Source organism: Schistocerca americana, chromosome 8 (assembly GCF_021461395.2).
Source record: "Schistocerca americana isolate TAMUIC-IGC-003095 chromosome 8, iqSchAmer2.1, whole genome shotgun sequence".
NCBI lineage: Eukaryota > Metazoa > Arthropoda > Insecta > Orthoptera > Acrididae > Schistocerca > Schistocerca americana.
The window spans coordinates 394167600-394194606 of NC_060126.1; the positions used below are offsets into that span (position 1 = coordinate 394167600).

The 27007-nt window shown below is 41.6% G+C and overlaps 1 protein-coding gene across 1 annotated transcript in view; it reads left to right on the forward strand.

Moving 5' to 3' along the window:
• The window catches only part of LOC124544867, a 105716-nt gene that overhangs the window by 49155 nt on the left and 29554 nt on the right, over positions 1-27007 (forward strand). The window contains exons 3-5 of the mRNA XM_047123579.1: positions 2984-3202; positions 10358-10581; positions 24821-24949. Coding sequence (XP_046979535.1) covers positions 2984-3202; positions 10358-10581; positions 24821-24949 — 572 coding nt within the window. The remainder of the gene's footprint in view (positions 1-2983; positions 3203-10357; positions 10582-24820; positions 24950-27007) is intronic.

The window sequence follows — 27007 nt, forward strand, 5'->3', positions numbered from 1 at the left end:
CACCCTAAAATCCCACAAAAAACACTTTGAGCGACGTGTAACCAATTTGCAACATCTTGCTGTGTATGACATGCTGAAACTTGAGGAATGCTATGTTAGAAATTGGAATATCCCTACCTTCAGTTTTCAACTTTCAGGAAAATATAGTTGCATGATTACGACATCATTCATCTGCAATCCTGTGTGTGTGTTCCTTTAAATGTGGTGCAATGTAATCAGTCCAGTAAGATGAGAGTCCTGTATACTTTTATCTGCCGTGTTGTTAAAATCTTTAAAATGTTGTAGGGTATTCTGCCTTTGCGCCTCACAATATCCCCCCTCCCTCCCCAAATGGGGACGTCTTGGACTTACCGGCTTTCTTGGAAATAATAAGAGACTAGTATGCTTTCTGTGGAAGGGCAATATGTTCAAATTGGTATTGATTTGTATATGTATGGGTGTAGCAATAACAATTTCCATTGTGAAATATAGGTGGTGAGAGAAAAGTATGTTTTTCGCAGTGGCGGCTGTTGTGTAAGAGCACATGAACACCTTAACTACTGACACCTTGCGTATTTATTCATTATTTTTCTTTGACTGCCGTTACACACTGTCACAACACAGATGTGGTAATCTGAAATGCAAGGCACTCAACCTACTGCACAATGCTAAGTTGCTGTTCTTCTAGATATCTGTGAAACTTGGCATCAGGATAGCAAGCACACCTTCAGTTGTGCAGGTTTTAAGGAGCTTTCGGGCATGTGCAGTTGGCGTGATGTGATTGCCCTATGGCGAAATACCTAAGGATTTGATAAACAATGTGCATGGTTGCCAGCTTGCACAGCTTGTCCGAACTACTCAGCTACCAGTTTACATCAATGCCACAAGATGGTAGCACACTGCAACAGAGTTTATCCCCATTCGCTTCACATTAATCCCGCTAAACGGTAGCGCACACCTCTGATATACCAATTCACTCAGTGTGTAGTAAAATTATATCGGACATCAGTATATTTCAAATTCTAATAGAAAAATCTATTTTGTGAGTGTCTGAATGGGGTGAAATATATTAAGTTTTGGCTTTTATCATACAGTAATCCATTTGAGGCAGTGAGAAACATGAAGCACATCACTGTCAGTTGTGAGACTGTAGCATTTATTCATGCATCTGACATCTGTTGATCTTTGGGGGTGTCAATCTGTGCTGTAGGCCCAAGGCCCACATTGTACATATGAACGTTCACGAAAAGCAAAAAGCTGTCTCACTGGTTTCTCTGGTATTCACTTCAATGTGGGATGGAAGATCGTATGCTTTTGGCCGTTACGGTTCTCAGCACCTCGTCTACTTGCTAGCCACGTGCCCATGTTGGTAGACAGTACTATGACTGTAGTTATTTCCGTGAATGGCAGTTTCTGTTTGCGTTGGTTGTTTATTGCAGGGCTTGGCTTTTGTGTGCAGTGTAAACATGAACTCCATTGAATCTGTTTTTAAGTGCTGAATATATTTTTTATGTGCTGACAGAAAAGATTACCAGGAAAACTTAGACACAGAGGAAGTAGGGCCTCTCAGACCAGATCGTTGTCTGAGGATGTGACAAAATCAAACGAGCATGATTACAAGCAAACATTTAACAAAAAAGTGTACAATAAGTGTAAGTTGTTGTGGGTGCAACATAAGTGTGAATCATTTTGAGCCGAGAAGTTTATTCGTTAACTAATACTTGTGGTAGGGATCTTGTACATTAGTCTGAAAAAAATGAGAAAGCACAAAAACTCCTGTTGGCGCAGAAATACGAATAGGAGAACATGGGGTACTTAAACATTATATCATTCTTGCCTCAAAGTGTGTTTAATTTTGTACAAAACAATGAAATTCCATAAAAACGGTTCTTTCTTTTCTCAAACAACTTGTTCATGATGTTGTTGTTGTTGTTAGTATTAGTGGCAGGGGCTGTAGTTGTATAAATATACTGACAAGCATAACTGTTATACAGCAGATGCTATTAATTTCACACTCTTATATTCGTCTGAATCTAAAAATTTGAGAATGTCCAGAATGTATACTCATGAGCCACCACTGGTTTTGAGACTTGTCCAGTTTTTGTAACAAGCCTCTCATTAATTTAGTGTTCAACATTCATGTTGATAGGTGTTTGTTGGTGATTACTCTGTTACCTTAATTGCATCTTATGTGATAAAAATATGGATCGTGTAGTAGTTTTTATTATACTGTTATTCTATTTTGTTCTTTTTAATTTTGTGGCTGTGTCCACAATTGGGTAGTATTGAATCCATCAACATGTCTACTCTGCAAGCCAGTTTCCGCTCTTCCTTGCTGCATTTGCCAATGGTTTTTGGGTAGGCCAATTGTTGGTAACACTAAATGTGAACTTGAATTTCTCTGATTTTACGAACGTAACTGTTTTGCAAGATATATATGGGAAGAAGTAATGTGTTCCTTCATCATTCTTGAACATACATAATTGGAAATTTATAAGAAACATCTCAACAGCTCTCTTTTATTGTCTCCCAGTGGAGTTTGACGAGATCTCCATGACATTCATGCACATACTAAATGAAATCATCATGAAACTTGCCCCTCATTTTTCTGTCTTCTCTATGCACCTATTAGTTTTAACAGAGTAAGGGCATGACATGTGACTTTGATATTTCTTACTAGGAGGATATATCCATTCATTTGTGTACTACCAGTAGTGCTAAAGGAGGTATTCATTTTAACTGTACAGCATGATTGAATAGAATCCATATGTGTACAACACAAACTAATCATTCTGTGTTGCAAACAAGACTGTTCTGCACAGAAACAAGTGAAAAGTTTCACTGAGGAACAACTATTGTTTTGAAAGTGTTTTGGCAATATATATGTGTATGCACACACACACACACACACACACACACACACACACACACACACACACACACTCTGTATTTAGGAAAAAACTATGTATTTTTGTATCTTGTACAACTAATCTTCTTTTACCAGGGGAAGCTGAATGGAGAGGGAAACCCTTAACTAGAGATCACAAACCTGAAGATCCGGAAGAATATAAGAGGATAGAAAGGAGTGGTGGTAAGGTGCAAATAAAAGCTGGAATTTGTCGAGTGGTTTGGAATCGTTCTCGTGTTTGCCATACGGGTCCTGTGACACGTTCTGCACCACCCTGCGAGGAAATACCTTTTCTTGCTGTTGCAAGGTCATTGGGTAAGTAGTATTTTGTAAACTGAGGTGAATTGTGATATAAACTGTAATGTGGTTGTGTACACAGGGAAGAACTTGTCACTTGCTTCAGAAATTACTGGAGATACAGTTGCTGTGGGGCACTTAGGTAGTACTGGCTTTGAAACTGAAGGTGTGTGTAATTATTACGGTGTGTAATAATCAAATAATCAAATGAAGATAGAGGTGTGTAAATCGGAGTACATTCTGTAGTCCATGAGGCGAATGATTGGTAAGAACAGTTCTCACAGCCTGAGACCAAAATTTCCAGTTCTGCTACCTCTTCCGTTGTGTGGCCCAAACTCTGATTGCTCTCTGTGACCAACATCCATTCTCCAATTTTCGACCTAACCATAGCAGACGATATCACTGTGGACCCCATTGCTATCTCCAACACCTTAGATTGGTATTTTTCAGAGATTTCGAGCTCCACTCGCTGTCACCCTACCTTCCTACATCAGAAATGTGGAGGCGGCTGCTAGGGTGATACCATTCTCCTTTCAGAATCATGAATGCCACCTGTATTGTGAAGGAGCTAGATCATGCTTGCACTTCATCCCAATCTTTTGCCCCAGGAACGAACGATGTTCACATTCAGATGTTGCAGCACCTTTCTCTTGCATGCAAGCTCTTTCTCCTTCATAAGTACAATTGCATCTGGGCAGATTGAATGTTTCCCAGACACTGGTGTAAAGCAACTGTCATACTGAAACCTAAGCACTGTAAGGATTACACCTTCCTTGTACCTACCACCCCATTTCTCTCACCAGCTGTGTTTGTAAGGTGATGGAATGTACGATTCATGCCCGGCTGACAGGGTGGATCAAGTCCCGCTACTTACTAACCACTGCACAACGTGGATTTCGAGCGTGCCATTCTGCAGTTGACTATCTTGTCACTCTGTCAACCCATGTCGTGAAGAGTTTTCTGTGGAAATACCAGACTGCAGTGTTTCTTCATTTGGAGAAAGCTTACATCATCTGCTGGAGGAGTGGTATCCTCTGTACTCTGTACAAGTGGAGCTTCTGAGGGTGCCTGTCCCATTTCCTTCAGGAGTTTTTAAAAGACATGAGTTTGTAAGGTACATGTGGGTTTAGCCTTGACAGACACCTTTATCCAGGAGAACAGAGATCCTCAGGTCTGTCATGAATGTCGTTCTCTTTGCTATAGCCATTAACCCTACTGAGGTCTGTCTGCCACCAGCTCCCTTTGACGATTTTGCTATCTATTTCAGTTCTCCACGGACTTGTCTCCTTGAGTGGTGCCTTCAGCGCTGTCTCTATCACCTTTACTTGTGGAGATCGACAATGGCTTTAATTTTTCCACTGACAAAACAGTTTGTATGAATTTCTGGTGGCGCAATGGGTTTCTTCCACCATCTTTACATGCCACATCTGTTCCTCTTCTGTTCGCTGAAAATATGAAATTCCAGGTGTTTATGCTTGATAGAAGATGTTCTTGGTCTTCCCACATCTTACCTGGCTGCCTGCTGCACCCGGTCCCTCAATATCCTAAGTATCTTAACCATTACTTCCTGAGGAGTAGATTGGACAACCCTCCTCCATTTATATCGATCCCTTGTCCATTTGAAACTAGGCTATGGCTGTTTCGTTTATCCATCTGCACTTTCATCCATCTTGTGTCGTCTAAATACAATCCACCATCATCGAGTTCACATGGCCACTGGCGCCTTCTACGTTGGCCCAGTTGAGAGTCTATGCAGAAGTGGCCAAACTATCACTGTCACACCGGCGTGTTGTTATCCTCAGCAGATATGCATGCCATTTGTCTGCCATGCCCAGCCACTCATCATATACCGCCACTTTCGATGATTCCTTTGCCCACCAGTTTGGGGCACGTCCTTCTTCTCTGCTACCTCGTAGAGCTCACTTTTGGGAATTGCTGTAGCAAACTTCATGCTACCCGCCACTTTCCTGATGAGTGTAAACCCATCACAACCTTGTCTTCGAGCGGTGGTCCTTGCTTACCTTGGACTTCATTCGTTTCCTAAGGATACTACTACAAATTCGATCTATAGCTGTAAGCTTCTTGACCTTCACATGGAACTTAGCAGTAGTACCTTTGTGTACACTTTTTTTTATCATCATTATTATTTAAAAAAAAACAATTTGTGTTCTGTTTACTGTCTGAGTTATCAGCTGTTTTAGCAAACAATGCATGGGCTGTTGACTGTGTTTTACTTTTTATCCATCGTAGCAACACTTAAGCAGATTCAGAAGGATGTAGGTTGCAGTAAGTACTGGGAGATGAAGAAGCTTGCACAGGATAGAGTAGCATGGAGAGCTGCATCAAACCAGTCGCAGGACTGATGACCACAACAACAACAACAGCAACATGGCGAAGGTCATTTAATCTTCATTCTATTGAAAGGGCTTAACATGTAATCATTTTTAACTCCTTTTTTCATATTCCTGTTCTAAGGTTCTGACATGGGCGCATATGACCTTGGTTGTTTTTATGCCTGAAAACAAAACAAACGAAATTTCCATATGTGGTGTACAGCACTGTGGTTGCTTCATGCTGCCAGAGACCAGTAGTGCCTCATATGGTGTACAGTACCCTGGTTCCTTCTGTTTGCATACTCGAGTTGCAGAAATAAACGATGCAACATCAGTTGTATTTATGTGCATATATTTATTTGCAGTTACTAGTACTAATTTATTAATTTCAAACATTGAAAATTACCATTCAGTATATAGTATGCTGAAACATTGGAAAGGTGTTATACTCCGTGCTTGAAATGCATACTGTTTTTGCAAAATTGTGGATCATACACAATTTTGTTTTTTCATTATTCAGTGTTTCCATTTTAATTTATTTCACAATGTGCAACCAACTAATTTATCAGCATATTAATACATTTAATCAGAAAAAACTTTGCATGCTGCGACATTCATGAGATCATCTTCTTTCAAGTGTATTGCAATTACAGTTATGGAAAAACATTACCAACATCACTGTTGAGATCTGATTTTGAATCATTCTTATCTGTACTTTTCATGTTATCTATGCTAATTTCCAGTTCTCACTAGTCATTTGATTGACATCTTCCACAAGGAAATTTATCGATTTCAGTGATGAACTTTTTGTTGTTTAGGGAAAGGTATTGTTCTAGTTGCACCCATACACCTCTAATAGCTTTGAAATGATGTTAATGTGGAGGAAGCCAAGCAATTTTGTGCCCATGTCTTACAAAAGTTGTTTTCTGATTGTGAACTGCTGACAAAGATAAGGGACATTATCCACAACAATTACTAACTGGCCTTGTGAGAAGTGTCATAAACCAGTTCTGAGAAGTTGGACTATTCATGTCTTCATGAAGGTAATCAGTCTTTCTCGAATGAAACATTAACTATCGGGTATACCTGTAAGTAAAACAACAATTAGTCCTTCCCCCCCCTCCCCAACAGGGATTGTAACTACTTCCTCGTGTGTTCAACCACTGCAGCTTGTATACAATGAATGACTTTGCAATAACATAAGTTTTGTCTAGCCACACAATATTATTTAATGACATGCTCATCATCCTCCACAGAAATTTGCATCCTCGTGCAACTGTATCTGTCCTTTCCATTTATACACGTTGGTTTGCAGAACTTAAGCATGAAAGTAGCTTTCGCATGATACGCCACTGCCAAGTAAAATATCTCGATGAAACTAGAACCATACGTAGAAAGAACTGCTACAGTACAGTACAGTACAGAAGGTAACTGAAAGAAATACACAGTGAAGTGACCAGAAATGACATAATTAATTTCACTCGCAGCAATTCCTGGTGGTCCCCTGGGCATTACAAAATGCAGGACACGTCAACACAGAGACCACCAAAATGATTGTTAGGCAGTGCATCACGTACCTTATATGGTGAGAGGTGGGAATGCATAATGCACCCAAGAACGTTGTCGAACTTGGTAGTTTTGGTTATCTAGGCATTAGTATGTGGGAAGGCATAATGTTGCGTGTGGGTATTGACCTACAAATCTTTGAACATGGTACAGTCGCTGGTCATTGTCTTTGTGACACTAAACCCCTTCCCCACGTGGATCTTTTCAGGGGTGCATTTGTGCCCGATTTCGTTTTTATGGGTAATGATGCGTGATGCATCGAACAGCGCAGGTAGAAGAGCTCTAGAAACAAGAGCATATTCGCCAAACGGGCGGTCTCACTATTCCCCCAACTTGAATCCCATTGTGCATGTGTGGAATGTGTTGGGCAGACATGTTGCATCACATCTACATGCACCAATAACCATCCAACAGTTTTCAACAGCATTGGTGGAGGAATGGAATATCCTATCACAAGAACTCTTTACTAACCTTGTGGCCGGCAAGGAAATGTGTTGCAGAGCAGGGTTTGCAACTCCTTTGTGATGTCACACCCTTTTAAGAACTATGTCCTGCCTTTTCTAATGTCAGGAGGATGACAGTTCAAACTCTTGTCCGGCGATCGTGATTTAGATTTTCCGCGATTTCCCTAAATCACTTCAGGCAAGTGCCAGGATGGGTCCTTTGAAAGAGCATGGCTGATTTTCTTCCTCATCCTAACCTATTCTGAGCTTGTGCTCCATATCTAATGACCTAGTTGTCAATGGGATGTTAAAACACTAATTTTGTAGTCATAGTAGTAGTCGTCGTCGTCATAGTCGTCGTCGTCCTCCTCCTCCTCCTCCTCCTCCTCCTCCTCCTCCACCTCGTCCTCCTCCTCTAATGTCCACGGTACCAACATGACTTGTGGTGACTTTGGTGTAATTATGGCCTTTGAATAAAAGTGTTATTTCTATTCGTCTCATTGCATATTTCTTTGTTACCTTCTGTACTATACTGTAACAGTTATTTCTATGTATAGTCAAAGTTTCATCAAGCTGTGTTACTTGGCAGTGACAAATCATGTAAAAGTTTTTTTCGTCCTTACATTTTGCACACCAGTGCGTGTCGCCCATTAATAACTGAACAGTAGCAACCTATGTCTTCAAGCTTTATGCTAAATAAAAATTTGCTACCACTAAAAAGATCATCTTCCTGAAGCAACACGAGCAATTTTGATGAAATTGCTGAATGTTCCTTTTTATAATAGTTGTGTGATGACATTAGTCATACATATGACAGCAAATGACATATTTCTGAAATGCATCTTACTTCATCACCGTTCTCCTAGTATCTGCAGCTTTGTAATGCCAGTGTCATCACAGCATGTATTGTACTGTTTTTTCCCTATTGTTACAGTTGTGTGTTTGCTTGCTTTCAAAGATACTGCCACTCTCTTTCCAATGTGAACAGCAGCTAATTAAAGTTTTCCTTCTCTTTCTGAAAGTATTCCTTTTACTGAACAAATAAAAGCACCCTTTTCACATCAGGTATTAAACTTGCACTACATGTCACACTGGATATGGTTTGAAATGAAATAAAAGTGGACATTAACACAAAAACAATGAAAATGAAATAAACTGCAAACTAGCCTTCTAGTTGAACAGTGTTGACACGACAGCACCAGTTACAAGTGAGAATTCACTGTAGAGTTTGTGTATATTAAAAAAAAAAAAAAAAAACAAAAAAAAAAAAAACACACACACACACACACACACACACACACACACACACACACACACACACACACACACACGAGAGAGAGAGAGAGAGAGAGAGAGAGAGAGAGAGAGAGGGGGGGGGGGGGGATGGTGTAAGTATGAGAGAACTCAACTGCCTTCCCCTTGTTTCTACTCATATGAACTGCTAGAACACAACATTTGATATACAATTAAGTGTATTCTCCGATAATGATATGATTATTAAGTAGATACACTAAATAGCTGCTTATAATAAGTAATCTTTATTTACGACAGACTATTTTGGCTTTATCGGCATTTTCAAGTATGTCTAGATTGATGTAATGTCCATATTACGTTGTTAGTGGGCTGTTTTACAACTGTCACTGCTGTAATAAGACAGTAAACAGTGAACAGTGTCAAGATGTTGAAAATAAAATGACAGTTACGATGTGAGAGCAGTTTGACAGTTGAGAGTGGAGCTGTCAAATTGCTGTCATGTCATATTAACATTTTATTTTAAACATCTTGACATGATTTACCATCTTAATGAAGCAGTGACAGTTGTAAAACAGTCCACTAATGACATAATATGGAGATCACATCAATCTAGACGTACTTGAAAATGGCAATAAAGCCAAAACAGTCTGTCGTAAATAAAGATTACATATTATAAGCAGCTATTTAGTGTATCTACTCTAATAATCATGTAATTATCACACACACACATGCTGCTGGCCCTAAAGAAGGAAAAAAGTTTATTCTCGTAATACCTTACAAATTGCACAAAACACATGTGAGCTGCAGCATTTGCCTGACTGACGCATAGATCTATTCACTGCACAGTATTGCAGGTAACTGCTGCATACACTCACTGCGGCCCCTTCGCAGCTGCTGTCTGCCCTGAACAGAAGGCCAGCGAGGTGCTCACAAATAGAGTTGCAAAGTTCCCGACAGGGATCAACTTAACTGGACAAGCTGACCTGATCAGTTTGCAAAATGCCACTGGAAGTGACAAAGTTGTTTACAGAACTCAATAGAATGAACGGAAGAATTGTGACAACTATAAACTCGGAACTTGTTGGAGCCTAGGGAAGCTGCACAAATGAAAGTGAAGGCATTAGCAACACTAAAATTTTGGATTATTGGAAGTGACAGGCTGGCATTAGCCATGCATTTTCCTTTGGTGCCCTCCCTCACCTATACATTCTGCAAATCTTCCATTTAGTTCATTACATGTCTTCGTTCTTTTGATTACCTGCAGTGGAATGTTGTTTGATTGGAGATTTTAAACTGTTTGTTACAGCCTTCTTACTTTCTTTTCCAGGATCTCAGATTGCCATTGACTCAATTATACTACCTCTACCTATTCACCATTCTTGTGAAATAGTTAATAATTTTTAGTCTTTGCTGTTGAGTTTGTTCAGTCATTTGTAATTTAGTGTTTCGGCAGTTGGTAAGTTGATACACAATGTTATTCATTGTTAGTTTTGAATTTTGGCTTTTGTAATTATGCAAACATTATTTCATTATGAACTTGTTTTCCCATTGCTGACTGACAGAAAACTGTGTTTCAGGTGATTTATGGAGTTTTAATCCAACATCAAATACTTACGTCGTGTCTCCTGATCCGGATGTAATAGTCTTACCGTTAAATGTTTCTGTACACCACTGTTTGGTTTTTGGGACTGATGGTCTGTGGAATGTTGTCACACCTGATGCAGCAGTAGCCGTGATTCAAACTTGTGAAATACACAATAGTGCAGATGTTGTTTTGGATGGAAACCCGAAACCTGACTTCGTAAGTTGAATTCCATCTTTATTGCCAGAAATACATGGTGTTTCAAAAAGTGCTTTATAACTTTAAAACATATAAATTTATTGAAAGAAGATCTAGAGTTGGGTTTAGTGTTTCCATATGGAAACATACAAAGCTTTTTTACCTTAAACTGAAGATGTTGTATGTTGCTTCTGGTGGTTATCATGCCTACACCCCATCAGACGTCAGTTTCTTCCCAGACTCACTATAGCATTGCAGGTGTAACTTGCTCCGTGGCAGCATAAATTCTTGCTCTTAAGTTCAGGTAGAGAAGCCGGCATGGGAGGTACAAATACGATATCCTTGATGAAGCCCATAAAAAAAAAATCAAATGGTGTCAGGTCTGGGAAATGGGGCCATGCAATTGGCGCACCTGGAAAGCTGTCGCTGAGAAAATCCCGGACTTCAGCCAGGTAATGCAGTGGTGCACCGTCTTGCATGAAGTAAACATTTTGTTCTTGATCATCCTCATCGATCTGTGGTATCAAATATTGTTAAAATATATCCAGATACACCATCCCGTTGTTGGTTCCTTCATGGAAAACAAGGGGCCGTACACTCTGTTCTTGCTCAGTGTGCAAAAAATGTTCAGTTTAGGACTATCACAAACATTTTAAAACATTTGATGTGGATTGTCACTGCCCCAAATCCTACAATTATTAGTGTTAACATTGTCACTTAAGTGAAAAGTCGACTTGTCAGAAAAGATGATTTTGTCCAAGAAATGTTCATCCTTGTGTAATAGATTTAACATATCCACAGGGAAATTCTTGGAGCAATTGTATCAGTGTCTTTTATTGCTTGTATGATCGTCAGTCTGTATGGTTTCAAATGCAAATGGTTTCTTGACACACGCCGAGCTGTCGCATGTGGGATTTGCAGTTTGTGAGATACATGCTGGGTCGATTTTGTAAGGCTGCTGACAAAACGTTGTCTCACTTGCTCCATGACGTCATCGGATGTGCTAGGATGACCTGACGACTTCCAATGTCTTTCCGAGCTCCCTGTTTTTATAAAATATTTATGCCACTCTTTAACTTTTAGGCCTATTAAGAAGATCTTTAGCATACTTGGCATAGACATTACGCTGGACTGTTATTGCCGATTTAGATTCTTCAAACCAAAACACACAGCTAGCAGGCTCGGTTCCAGAGAAGGCAGGCATCTTTAGCACCCCCTGCGGTGCAGTTTGGCACTAGCAAACTACGCGAGACAAAACTTAATGTTTCCCTACAAATTGACACTACAATCAACTTTGTAGGTACTAAGAGTTAATTTATATGAATTTTAAAAGTTGTAAAGTCCATTTTAAAACACCCTGTATTACATTACTGTGTGTAAATTAATTTGTCTGTCAAAAATTAGATGTTTATAGCAAAAATTTTGTTTGGCAAGTATGAACAAAAATTTGTCTTCCATTGTTGGAAAACGTAATTCATTAAAAAGGTATGGGTTTGGATTCTCTGATTTGAGCATCTGGGATGCAAATTAATTTGTGATTTGTTATTCCAGTTCCATGCCCTCTTTCTTAATTATTGTTAAATACCTGCATGGTATTTGTATGAAACGTGTATCAAAACTGTGGGCCTTCTGTATGAAGAATGTTTTCTTGTGTTCAGAGAAGAAAAAACTTGTATTTCTTTCATCTCATTTTAAATGTTGATCTTGCAAGGGCAAAATTTCTCCTCTCTCTCTCTCTCTCTCTCTCTCTCTCTCTCTCTCTCTCTCTCTCTCTCTCTGTATATCACCAAGAGCTGGGACAGAACAGAAACAGTATTACGTGATTGACCACCACCTGTTCCAGTGAAAGCAGTGGTGCCAAATATTCTTTGTGCAGGTGGCTTCTGGGCTGACGCCATACTAATGCGTACATCACTCTTGAGAAACCCTGTATTACAAACCTCAGCTATAATGTAATAAAGTAATGCATAATAAACAGATAGATGGCATAGTATATTCAAACACAAGCAACTTTAATAACGATACTAGTTACAATAAGGTTAAAGAACGACAGAACTAAGTTCATTCTGTCAAACTTGAACTATTTTTCTGAAAGTTTTTAACATGCACTGTCCTCTTTCCTTTACAATGCAATTTTGAGCTTAAACTTCCCACTTCTCATCACATGAAGGACACATTTGTTCCACTCTTCTGCAATTACTGTTCTCACTGCCTGTTCTAAAAATTCTTGAACTTGTTAATTTTTTATGTCCTGTTTTTTGCTGCAACACAGCATTTGACTCTGGCCCACACTAACTTGGTGACTCTGAATTCACAGTGATACTGAGTAATTCAGAGAACAGTTTTCCTTGCATTCTCAGCCATTTCATTTACTGTGTTTTCCATGTGCGCTACTATTTTAATGATATCTTTTAGTTCTTATTTACCATACCGTCTTCAAGGGAGATGATTTTTAGATTTTAGCTGTTTAATGTATCTTGGTTATTATAATTTGCATTAGTAACTTTCTCTTTTCTACAAAAATGGTATGGTGCGCTATCAAGAACAGTCACTATGATTTTCCTGATGCCAAGGAAGAAAATCTTGAAACTATTTCTCAGAAGTATCGGTGCACTTCTCCTCATGATAATCTCCACTCTTCTGGGATTCGAAAGTCCACAAATAGCTTTTGACAAAACGCGTCTTGCTCTCAGTGAGTGTAACAATAATATTATTTTTCACCTTACCTGGTGGGTCATTGTTTTCAGTGGTTAATCTGGACAGAAACGCTTGTTTCAAGGATTTTATGCCTTTGTTTACCCAGATATTATTTTTGATATGTCCTGAGTTTGACCATCTCTTGTCTGAATAGTTATGGGCTTTCCTTCATCTCTCAGCAAAGTGATGGTTTGGACAAACTTTACATTTGGTATACTTATGATGTGGCAAAAGCCCAGAGACCTGTCAAGTGATTGTTATTTTTGTATAATGAAAAGTCAGGCTACAACAAGAAAAACAAATGTAAAATAGAGTATGGAAATAGGTCTGGTGAAGAGCAGATTGATTCCAAGAACGAAGATTTTGATACTGAGATCATTCTACTCATAAGGAATTTCAGCAGCATGAGTAGAATAATTTGGCGTGAGATATGGGACTATCCAGAAAAGCTTCAGAACTGTTAGCATCAAAACTGCATGAGAACGACTTGCTTGAAAAATGAGGTGAGGTACCCTACTTTCAATCAAGAGAAAGTGCATTACTGCAGTACTATTGAAGTGATGCAGATTTATGTCGCCGCTAGGTGTGTGGTTTAATGGAAGAGTTGGAAATTTCAGCCTATAACGGAGCTGAATGGTGGTTGTTCATTGTTAGCTCAAAGTGGAGTGTAAAGTGTGTTTTCCTCTACAATGGAAATTTATTTGGTGCAGTTGCAATTGGCCAGTTAGTTTGCTTGTGTGATGAGTTTGAAGACAGTCACTGATTGGTTGCAGTATCACATGCACCAGTGGATCATCTGTATTGACCTTAAAATGGTCTGTTTCCTCCTTGGTCAGTAACATGGAAAAACCAAGTATCCCTGTTACTTGTGTTTGGGGGAAAGCAAAGCTCATGAGAAGCATTGAGTGCAGTCAAATTGACTGCTAAAATCTGACCTGAAAAGTGGTGATCGAAAAATTCTACATCAACCACTTGGTTAACAGAAAGAATATTATATTCTCACTTCTGCATATGGAACTGGCTCTTATGAAGCAATTTGTTAAAGCTTTTTCAATAGGACAGAGTTTCAAATACATATTATTTCGGCATTTCCTAGCCCGTTATGTGAAAAGATAAAGACTGATGTGTTTGATGGTCCACAGATTTGGCAGCTCGTTAAAGGTGAATATTTCATTTGAACAATGACAAAACTTGAAGAAATGTGTGGTAGGCTTAATTTAGACACCACCTGTTTCTGGGAAAGGCCTAGCTCCATACACTCGATATCACAGAATATTAAGTCTATGACACGTACACATGCACAGCTTCATTTCAAGTCTGAACAACTCCTTTTGGAGAGAGCACTTTTTTCAGTGAATAAATAAATTTATACTTCCTTGTTTAGGTATGGCACACTGTTAAATGAAAGTATTAAACAAACAGGTGGACTAGAATAAGACTTCCAAGATAACTGACCCTTTTAAAGCCGTGCCACTCCTCTGCAAAGTATTTTGTAAAGTGTTGAGACAAATTTTGAGAATTGTGTGCACAAACATGAAAACTCGTATGGGGAAAGAGTAAGTTGCTGTTACATGGCAACATAATCATTGCTAATAAAAATAGACTGCAAAAATAGCAAGATGTCAGTCAGTAAGTAAAGCAATGAAGATAATTACTAACTCCATGTCTTTTCCCTACAATATTTATTCTAGCTAATTGCTGCACATCATAGGTTTTTCATGTTTTGTCACTAATTCCACATACATTTCATCATCATATTATTAAGAGCTGTTTAAATATCTCAGGTTCATATGGTGTGTCCCATTTTACTACTGAAGAGTTTCATTTGTTGCCATCTACATGTGGCAGCCACTGATCTTTCGCATTTAATGCAAAATCCATTTTATTACCCTTTCCTTTTTCGAGTCGGCACACACTGTGTACTAGAACAACAGTAGTATGCCTTCTTTTCTTCAATTTACTTTTGATCACACACTCATAATTTTCACAGTAGACATTTTCGTCACAAGCATCAAGGGGAGTTGGAACACCCTATCCTGACCATGTTAAATTTAGTGTCTTGGCTTCCCTGTATTTCAGGAACCACTGTAGCCATTGATATGAAACTTTTACAGGACATTAAATTGTGTGTTCTGTGTCTACTGAACTACAATAATTGCATTACAGCCACTGCTTGCGGAAATACAATTTTTTTAATTACTTGGTTAAAATTTTGTGTACTTTTTGTACTTTATCTTAAATAATTTCAATTATACATAATATTATGTTCTTATTTTAGTTCAGTAGACTCACAATATGTATGTTATTAGTCACTGAAAACTTTAATACTCTGCTCGAAGTGGTTTCTGAGATTTAGGGAAAAATGAAACAGAAAATGTTAATTTTCAGGAACGGCTTCTACAGTTTCAAAAGACTGTAACTCACTTAATGTATGCTTAATTCTTTCTTTTTAGTTACTCAGAAGCATCCTCCACCATACTGTATATCATCTTCTTGATCTTTTTCCAAGTTTTTTCTTCTTTCTGGACTCCTTAGTGGCCAACTGTGCTGCATACTCTGCTTTGTCAATGCGAACCTTGTCCATCTGTTAAAGTTCTTTGATGCAGTTTGCTCCAGGATTAATTCCCATATGCTGTAGCACTTTCACCCTATCAGTACTGCCACCATTGAAAGCAATAACAGCATCACTGTCCCCCTTAGTTTCTTCATTCAAACCAAAACATTTTTTGCTAAGTGAGTACATGTAAGATTACTGAACGATTCATTGGGATTTTGTGTCTGACAATGCAGACACTTCTTCAGTAATTCAGGATTTGACAGGTCTCTGTAAATAGGTTTTATGATATTCATGACTGCTGCTGGGATGGAATGTTTATGGCCCTGGTAAAGGCCAGGCCCGGGGAGGGGTGATTGCCTGAGCTGATACCTTCTGACCATGCCGATTGGTCCCTCCGTCTGTTTCTCGGGAGGTGTGACCTGAGGTGTAAACATTCACCTAAGGCGGGAGTGCCCTCTGAGAGGGTCCCCACAAGGAAGGAGCGCGCCATCGGAGACGCTGGCAATCATGGGGGATTCCTCCGCAATGGATTCTACTCCATCTCTTTCGACTTCGACCCAAAAACGGAAACGTGACCAGCCAACAGTGACAAAAGTACTACCGCCTGCCCCACAGTTCCTCGTAGTTTCTCGAACTGAGGACGGAAAGGATTTTTCCTCTGTCAACCCTTTCGTTATTCAGAAGGGCGTAGATGCCATAGTCGGATCTGTCAAATCCTGTACCAGGTTGCGTAACGGCACCTTATTACTAGAAACTGAGAATGCCTTTCAGGCACAAAAACTGCTTCGGGCCACCCTCCTGTACACGTTCCCTGTCCGGGTGGAGGCCCACCGAACTTTGAATTCGTCTCGTGGTGTGGTCTATACTGGCTCCCTCGACGGATTGACTGACGAGGAGCTTCAATCATTCCTCGCTGAGCAGGGCGTGACGGCTGTCCATAGGGTCATGAAAAAGGTCAACAATGACCTTGTACCGACCCGGACAATTTTCTTGACCTTCGATAGTGTTAAGCTGCCATCGCGCATCAAGGCGGGCTACGAGGTTATTTCTGTTCGCCCCTATATCCCGACACCTACGCGCTGCTACCAGTGTCAGCGTTTCAATCACACTCGACAGTCTTGTTCCAATGCGGCTAAATGTGTCACCTGTGGCAGGGATGCCCATGAGGGTGACTGTCCACCTCCGTCTCCTCGTTGTGTGAACTGTCAGGGTGACCATGCCGCATCCTCCCGCGACTGTCCTGTCTATAAGGAAGAACGCTGTATCCAGGAAATTCGGGTCAAAGAGAAAGTGTCCACCTCGGCTGCTCGCAAGCTATTGACTAGTAGGAAGCCCACGCTGCTCCCAGCGGGGAAATACAGTACTGTCCTCGCCTCTCCTCGGACTACCCGGGAGGTAGCAACCCAGACATGCGATCTGACTTTCAGCACCACGGTCGTCCGTTCGGCCAGTGCTAAGATCGCGCGGTCGACGTCTCCTCTTCCTCCCATCACCCCACAGACACGAGCACCTTCCTCAGCTTCTGCTAAGACGAAGACACCGAAGTCAGATGCACGGGCCTTCAAGAAGGAACCATCCCGTGCAGACTTCCTCCGTACCTCGACCTCCCAGCCTTCGACCGGTACTTCCACTACACGTCCTTCCAAAAAGGCGCATAGGAAGCACAGTTCTCCTTCCCCGCCACGGCGCATTTCTTCTCTTGCGCCACCCAGCGGCTGCCGCCCCAGGCCGTCATCCGTTTCGCCTGGCCGCACCGCTGGTCGCCGTACATCTGGCCGTTCACTGGCGGAGGAAGCTCCCCCTCCCGGCCATCCTCCCGAGATGGCCGATGACCCTATAGACCCAATGGACGATGACTGTCCGCCTACTGATAGCGGCGGCAGTGCTCGCTCGAAGCCAGGCCCTAAGCGGCCTTCGAGGTGACCACTTCTCTCATCATTCTTTTCTTACGATGGCACTTATTCACTGGAATATTCGCAGCATTCGCTCCAACCGAGAGGACTTGAAGTTGCTGCTCCGCTTGCACCGTCCGCTTGTCGTAGCCCTCCAGGAAACGAAGCTACGCCCATGCGATCAAATTGCCTTGGCACACTACACCTCTGTGCGTTTTGACCTACCCCCTGTGGTAGGTATCCCAGCTCATGGAGGGGTTATGTTGCTGGTCCGGGATGATATTTACTACGATCCCATCACGTTGCACACCGGCCTGCAGGCAGTTGCCATCCGCATTACTCTCCCCACTTTTACGTTTTCCTTTTGTACCGTTTACACTCCATCGTCATCTGCCGTTACCGGGGCCCCTTTGGGGCTCTCCAGCATCCTGCCCGAGGGGCTCCTTGTTAGCAGACCTTTTCAACCAGCTCGATCTTGTCTGCCTCAATACTGGCGCCCCTACTTTTCTTTCGGACACATCTCACACCTATTCCCATTTAGACCTCTCTATATGTACTCCCCAACTTGCACGCCGGTTTGAGTGGTATGCACTTTCTGATACATATTCGAGCGACCACTTCCCGTGTGTTATCCATCTCCTGCAGCATACCCCCTCTCCGTGCTTCTCTAATTGGACCATCTCCAAGGCAGACTGGGGGCTCTTCTCTTCCAGGGCGACCTTTCAGGATCAAACCTTTACAAGCTGCGATCGTCAGGTCGCACACCTCACGGAAGTCATTCTCGCTGCTGCTGAATATTCCATCCCTCACCCTCCTTCTTCTCCACGTCGCGTACCGGTCCCCTGGTGGACCGCAGCATGTAGAGACGCTTTACGTGCTCGTCGACGTGCTTTACGCTCTTTTAAACGCCACCCTACAGTGGCGAATTGTATCAATTATAAACGATTACGTGCTCAGTGTCGTCGTATTATCAAAGAAAGCGAGAAAGCCAGCTGGGCTGCTTTCACAAGCACCTTCAACAGTTTTACTCCTTCTTCTGTTGTCTGGGGTAGCCTGCGCCGGCTATCTGGCACTAAGGTCCACTCACCAGTTTCTGGCTTGAAGGTCGCGAATGACGTCCTTGTGGCCCCTGAGGCTGTCTCCAATGCCTTCGGCCGCTTTTTCGCAGAGGTTTCGAGCTCCGCTCATTACCACCCTGCCTTCCTCCCCCGCAAACAGGCAGAGGAGGCTAGGCCACCTAACTTCCGCTCCTCGAATTGTGAAAGTTATAATGCCCCATTCACCATGCGGGAACTCGAAAACGCACTTGGCCGATCACGGTCCTCTGCTCCAGGGCCAGATTCTATTCATATTCAGATGCTGAAGAACCTTTCTCCTGCGGGTAAAGGTTTTCTTCTTCGTACATACAATCGCATCTGGATTGAGGGACATGTTCCCGCATGCTGGCGCGAGTCTATTGTTGTCCAGATTCCTAAGCCGGGGAAGGACAAGCACTTGCCTTCCAGTTATCGACCTATCTCGCTTACCAGCTGTGTCTGTAAAGTGATGGAGCGAATGGTTAACTCTCGATTGGTTTGGCTGCTCGAGTCTCGACGCCTACTTACCAATGTACAATGTGGATTTCGTAGGCGCCGCTCTGCTGTTGACCATCTGGTTACCTTGTCGACCTTCATTATGAATAACTTCTTGCGGAAGCGCCCGACCGTGGCTGTGTTCTTTGATTTGGAGAAGGCTTACGACACCTGTTGGAAGGCGGGCATCCTCCGCACCATGCATACATGGGGCCTTCGCGGTCGCCTCCCTCTTTTTATTCGTTCCTTTTTAATGGATCGACAGTTCAGGGTACGTGTGGGTTCTGTCCTGTCCGACACCTTTCGCCAGGAGAATGGGGTGCCACAGGGCTCAGTTTTGAGCGTCGCTCTCTTCGCCATCGCGATCAATCCAATAATGGATTGCCTCCCAGCTGATGTATCAGGCTCCCTTTTCGTGGACGATTTTACCATCTATTGCAGCGCGCAGTGTACACGTGTCCTGGAGCGCTGTCTTCAGCGTTCTCTTGACCGTCTTTACTCCTGGAGTGTCGCCAATGGCTTCCGTTTTTCTGCCGAGAAGACGGTCTGTATTAACTTCTGGCGCTACAAAGAGCTTCTCCCACCGTCCTTAAGACTCGGTCCCGTTGCTCTCCCAATCGTGGAGACAACCAAATTTTTAGGCCTTACATTTGACAGGAAACTTAGCTGGTCTCCACATGTGTCATATTTGGCCGCCCGTTGTACCCGTTCTTTAAATGTCCTCCGTGTTCTCAGTGGTCTGTCGTGGGGAGCGGATCGAACCGTCCTACTTCGTCTATATCGGTCGATCGTCCGCTCCAAGCTGGATTATGGGAGCTTCGTATACTCCTCTGCACGGCCATCCATCTTACGCCGCCTCAACTCCATACAACATCGGGGTTTACGACTTGCGATCGGAGCATTTTATACCAGTCCCGTAGAGAGTCTTCATGCTGACGCTGGCGAATTGCCACTCACCTACCGGCGCGATATACTGCTTTGTCGGTATGCCTGTCGGCTACTGTCAATGCCCGACCATCCGTCTTATCGTTCCTTTTTTGACGACTCTCTTGACCGTCAATACGGGTTGTATGTCTCTGCCCTGCTACCCCCTGGCGTTCGCTTTCGTCGCCTCCTTCAACACCTTACTTTTTCCCTCCCTGCAACCTTTCGAGTGGGCGAGAGCCGCACGCCACCTTGGCTCCAGGCTCAGGTCCGCGTTCACCTTGACCTCAGCTCGCTCCCAAAAGAGGTCACCCCCGGTTCGGTCTACCACTCCCGTTTTTTGGAACTTCGTTCGAAGTTCATCGACATGACTTTCATTTATACAGATGGCTCTAAGACCAATGACGGGGTCGGGTGTTCCTTTATTGTCGAGGCACAAAGTTTCAAATACCGGCTCCATGGCCATTGTTCGGTCTTCACAGCTGAGCTCTTTGCCCTCTACCAGGCTGTTCTTTACATCTGCCGCCACCGGCATTCTGCTTATGTCATCTGCTCAGATTCCCTGAGCGCCATCCAGAGCCTCAGTGATCCGTACCCGGTTCACCCTTTCGTACACCGGATCCAACGCTCTCTTCAGCAGCTGGTGGACGTCGGTTCTCCAGTTAGCTTTATGTGGGTTCCGGGCCATGTCGGTATCCCTGGGAACGAAGCTGCAGATGCCGCGGCCAAGGCTGCGGTCCTCCAGCCTCGAACAGCTTCTTGTTGCGTCCCTTCGTCCGATTTTAGTAGGGTGATTTGTCGGTGCATCTTATCTCTGTGGCATGCCGATTGGGCTGCACTTACCGACAACAAGCTTCGGGCCTTAAAACCTCTTCCCGTGGCTTGGACGTCCTCCTCACGCCCTTCTCGGCGGGAGGAGGTCGTTTTAGCCCGGTTAAGAATTGGACACTGCCGGTTCAGCCATCGCCATCTGCTGACGGCTGCGCCGGCGCCGTTCTGCCCATGTGGGCACTTGCTGACGGTTAGACACATTTTAATGTCCTGTCCAGATCTTAACACACTGCGCCTCGATCTTAACCTGCCAAATACTTTCGATGCCATTTTAGCGGATGACCCACGAGCAGCTGCTCGTGTTCTTCGTTTTATCAATTTGACACACCTCGCTAAGGACATTTGATGATGCTGTTTTTTAATCCTATGCCTGTCAGTCTGTCTTTTATCGTGTTTTCCCTTTTAGTTGTTGTGGTCAACTTGTGCCTCGCGGTGCATTCTTAGAGTAGTCAGGGCGCTAATGACCATTGAAGTTGTGCGCCCTAAAACCACAAAAAAAAAAAAAAAAAAAAAAACCTGCCACTTATGGTTTTACCATCAGAAAGTTTCTTGTCTCTCAAACTTTGTTTCAACTTCCTCAACCTGATGCCCATCCTCTTCTGGAGATGACCAATACAAACATGTAATTTAACCTTTATAACACAGGCTTCTATATAAAGAATTACTGATTTTATTACATCTCGAAGTAATGCACATAAAAATTTTAACATTTCCAACCGTTTTAGATTATATTACAAAAAAAAAAAAAAAAAAAAAAAAAAAAAAAAAAAAAAAAAAAAAAAAAAAAAAACTTCTCATGTGAGGTATACACGCGCGCGCGCACACGTCCGCACATATGTATGTGTGGATGGATATGTGTGTGTGCGCGCGCGAGTGTATACCTGTCCTTGTTTCCCCCTAAGGTAAGTCTTTCCGCTCCCGGGATTGGAATGAGTCCTTACCGTCTCCCTTAAAACCCACATCCTTTCGTCTTTCCCTCTCCTTCCCTCTTTACTGATGAAGCAACCGTTGGTTGCGAAAGCTTGAATTTTGTGTGTATGTTTGTGTTTGTATGTCTATCAACATGCCAGCGCTTTTGTTTGGTAAGTTACATCATCTTTGTTTTTAGATATATTTTTCCCACGTGGAATGTTTCCCTCTATTATATTCACACACACACACACACACACACACACACACATATATATATATATATATATATATACGGAAAATTGCAAATTTTATGATGATATAAAAAACCAAAAATGTGAAAAAAAAAATTCCATTCTAACTCCTCTTAACACTCCTGTTGTAAAAACTTCGATTCAATTTTAGCTCTCTGAGCTACTGGGGAAATTACTGAATCAGCCAGCTATGATTTTTGACAGTAGTATTGCTTACAATGTGTATTACCTTTTCCAAAGATCGACTGTCATCATGGCGTTCTTGTTTTTATATTATAGCATTATGAAAGGGCAAGCAAAAGCTGTTCCTGCAGCTGTTGAATTGCTGTAATCTCCTTAGTTTCTGACCATGTGATTCTGTTAAATGAATAATCATTTTTGCTGTTATTGTAAGTAAAGTATGCAAAACTATCCGTATGGAGTCCACTCCTAATAGTACCCAAAACAGTGGTTCACATAACAAAATGACCACAGTCAGATACCCTTATGGATTTTATCGATATGCTAAGTTGTCTTTTATGGCTTAGCAAGGCCATTGTATTTTACAATCATCAGTGCTGTTCACTATGAGAGGATTAGGCCAGCAGCTGGGGCATATGAGATCAGTCTAATTTCTAGCATCTTGTGTTGAGGCTAGTGAGTCACCACTCTTCAACCGGTAGCAGATCATCATATTGTGACTTGTTTAGCCTGCAAGTAACCTGCATTCCATACCATTGCTTGCCCTCCGGTGGAGTGACTATTCAGAAATAACTAAATAACCACAAGCGACGACGGCAGACAGGCTTTGTGCTGAGCAGGTACTAATGGTTCTTAGTGAAGACCATATTTGTGTTAGTTGGAGTTGTTCACCACCCTGCTTGATAAAGACTGTGTTTTGAAATATATGTTCTACAGAATTTTATCTGAACGCTGCATGTATGTTGTGGTTTACACTGGTAAGTATAAGCAGAATTCCATTAGCTGCAATGTTTTATTTATAGACTGTACTCTCAAATTCGCGTACCTAGTGCATTCACAAAGTATATTCAACCTTGAGGGCGGAGGAGCAGATATGCTACCGAAGTCCTCATCTGCACAAACTCCCTCGGAGCCCTTCATGTTATCTGTCATGTGTACCCAGCAGAAACATATTTTCAGATGATCCACAACATGCCTACAGAGGCAGGGCAAGGAGCTGTCATTCTGCTGGGTATCAGGACACGGGGAAAATGAGGGTAATGAAGCAGTTACGGATGCTTATACTTTGCTGTCAAGATGCAGGATCCTGTGTCTGTGTGTGAGGAGTGTTGGTTGTAGTTGAGGAACAAGAAGCTGAGGTTGGGGGGGGGGGGGGGGTGCAATTGCGTAGGGCACTGTCCTGGGATGCGTGGATTCCTCCTATGATGAGAGGGCTCACCAGCGTGCAGTACTTGCAGTGTACCAATCACTGTACATCACATTGTAATTGAATGTATTTCTGTAATCAAGAGTCAAAGGCTGCATTTGTATTACCAACTGATCTGCCCTCTATTTTAGGAGATGCTGAAATGAATGTGGTTCATGTTTTAAGGTTCTGTGTAATCTACGATATTAGACGTAGGTTATTAAGTAGAAGATTTTAATATGCTTTCAGTATGGCTGGTGTTCATATTTGTGCATAGTCATCAGCCTGCGCCCTTTATATTATTTTGCTATTGCGTAGTTATAATCTGTATTTTAGCACTGGGTTTTGTAGAAGTATTTGGTTTTTTATGTGTGTGTGCATAAGTGTGTGTGTGTGTGTGTGTGTGTGTGTGTGTGTGTGAGAGAGAGAGAGAGAGAGAGAGAGAGAGAGAGAGAGAGAGAGAGAGAGAGGGAGGAGCAGAGTGCGTGAAACTCATTTCATACTAGCTGACAAACCCAGCAGTGTTGTGCCAATTTTCTATTAGAAATGAAAGCAAAAAATGAACTGTGTTTGTAGTGAAATATTAAAAAAAAAATTATTTTTTTTTCTGTGTATTCGTGAAAACACCTTTGAAATTGTGAAGTAGTCATACAAAGAAATATGCATAATATACAAATGTATAAGTACTGTATCAAAATTAAGAAACATGATTGTGGATGGTTTTTGTATGCTGACTCACAGCTGTCTTCTGTGTCTACAACTCAATTTTGTAAATGTCCCTATGGCAACACCTTTCACAGCTCCATAGATGTCTTATCGTTTTTGCCTACAGCCATATGTGCTTCACAGTTGAAAGCTGTCAAAGATCCTGCCATATGTCAGGGACTTTCTGAGGTTGAGTTGACTGAGTGTCTTAGCGGTAAAGAATAAGTGTGTTAAAATTTCACACATGATGTGGCATTGTTTTCGTGGATCCTGGCATCTTGATGTTTGACGTCAAAATCTCTTGTACTGTGTGTGGTACAGTTGTATACTTTTGTAGGTGCATTTAGCAACATATGCGAATACTGCCCATGAAATTCATTGCATATGCAGTCAGTAGCACAGAAATAATATATTTAAATGTCATTCATGATGTGGCAATTTCTCACGTGCCTCATTATTCATATATACATATATTATCTTCACAAATTAACGTTGCCATTAAATATCTACAATTCTGTATGTGAGTAATAAAAATTTTATTTTGTCCTCCATAGAAAAAACTTGGTTGGATTAACCCTGCAAGAAAGCTGGTGGATGTTGCCTTGCAACGATGGTCAGAAAATCAGATGAGAGCTGATAACACTAGTGTAATTGCGGTGATGTTAGACCATCCCCTTGAGGAAGTAAGTTTCATCTGCAATATTTTTATAACAGTTTTGTTCAATGTAATAAAACACTTTCTGTGTTTCTTACGAATTATAAATACATAAAACATTTAGTCGTATGGGAACAAGAGAAGTTTTTCCCCTTCCTCCAACCTGTGAAATGGCCCATCCATCTAGTTAAGGGACCTACAATTTGAGGGGATTAGAGTTATAATTATGTATCTATAAAATTCTTGTTTGAGATGAACGCAACAAAAATTTTATAATAGTAGAAACACTATCACTGCTTCCACCAAATTCATATTGCTGATAATTGTGATACCTCATTGTTTTTAGTGTTTGTTTATATTCATTCTGCAATTCCCAGCTTTAACATTAAGACAGTGGTGAAGCAGGTATGTCAGTATGGCCAGATTGTAGATAGTTCATACGACTCTAAACCCCCACATTTGAGTAGAGATTTGAAACACTGTTTCATGTTTCTCACTTCAGTATCTCATTGCCTAAGATTGCTCTTAATACTATGCCATCTGGCGACACCACAGTGGCATTGTGCACGAAATAGTGGTCAACAGCTGGTGACACAACAGTTGTGTCGTGTGCATAGCAGCGCTCAGTGGCCGGCGACAACACAGTGGTGTCGTGGACATAGTATAGTGCAGTGACTGGTGACAGCACTTTAGTATCTTTTGCATTCTGTTTGTGTTTTGTTTAGGCAATAATAAGTTACACACGTCAAAAAGTATATGCCCTTTCATCATGGCAGACGGAAAGAGATGATACAATTATTTACGATGAATCCACGGACGTCTTGGCTGACGTTATGGATGACGTGGTCGAGTGGGAAGGACACATTGAATATAAAAAATATGAAAGTGAAGCAGAATCGCCAGAAGATAGTGAAATACGTCCAAGAAGAATTCGGCGAACGCTGCGGTTGCCAATTGATTCAAATGAATCAGAAGACGACAACACTGCACGGTGATCAGACTTTGATTTACCTAGGACCAATAATAAATTTGAAGGATCTCCCGGTCCAAACATATTTCCCAAAGATACACAGAGCGTTGAGGATATCGTAGAATTGTATATGGGGAACGATCTATTTGAATATATTAGCAACGAAACCAACAAGTACTTCAGTCAAAATTGCAATAGAAGAAACTGAATTAAAAAATGCCAAATTTGTTGACGTTACGGGACCCGAACTTAGAAAATGGTTTGGGCTTGCTATCCTTATGGGAATCGTGAAAAATCAAGGATTGATGATTATTGGTCAGCAAATCTGGTGTCACACACACTGATATGTCGCAAAACGATGTCCCGCAACCGATTCAGACAAATATTATCATTTTTACATTTTTCTGACAACAACAATAAACCGGTTAATTGCGACCGGCTTTTCAAAGTGCAATTCATAATTGATTATTTTTCCAAAAAGTTTAAAGGAACCTTTAATCCAAGTCAAAACATCTCAACTGATGAAGGAATGATACCGTGGCGTGGACAGTTAAATTTTAAAGTTTACTATTCGTCAAAAATTAAGAAATATGGCATACTCTTTCGGATGCTGTGTGATTAGAGTATGGAATAAATTTCCTCATTCAAGATATATAGCGGAGCTAGACAGCCTTTAGCAAAAACAGTGGTAGAACTATAGACACCTACTTACGGAAAGTGGCATCATCTCTACATGGATAATTATTGTAACAGTGTAGAACTTGCGGAGAAGTTACTTGAAAAGAAAATTAGAGTTTGTGGAAAGATACAGCAAAATATAGGATTTCCGGAAAAATTAAAGCACGCAGAAGTCCTATGTGTTTGAAGCTTGTCATCAGCTGACAGGTGAAGTACTCGCACAGGTATGGAGAGCTTCGAAAACTAAAACGATACAAATGATCTCTACAATACATAATGTCACTTTGACTGTCACTCAAATAAAATGTAGAAAAACCAATTACACAATAAAAAAACCTGAAAGTGTATTAGACTACAACATATACATGAAAGGAGTGGATAGGGCAGACTAATATTTGAGTTATTGCCCTGTATACAGAAAAACTATAAAGTAGTCAG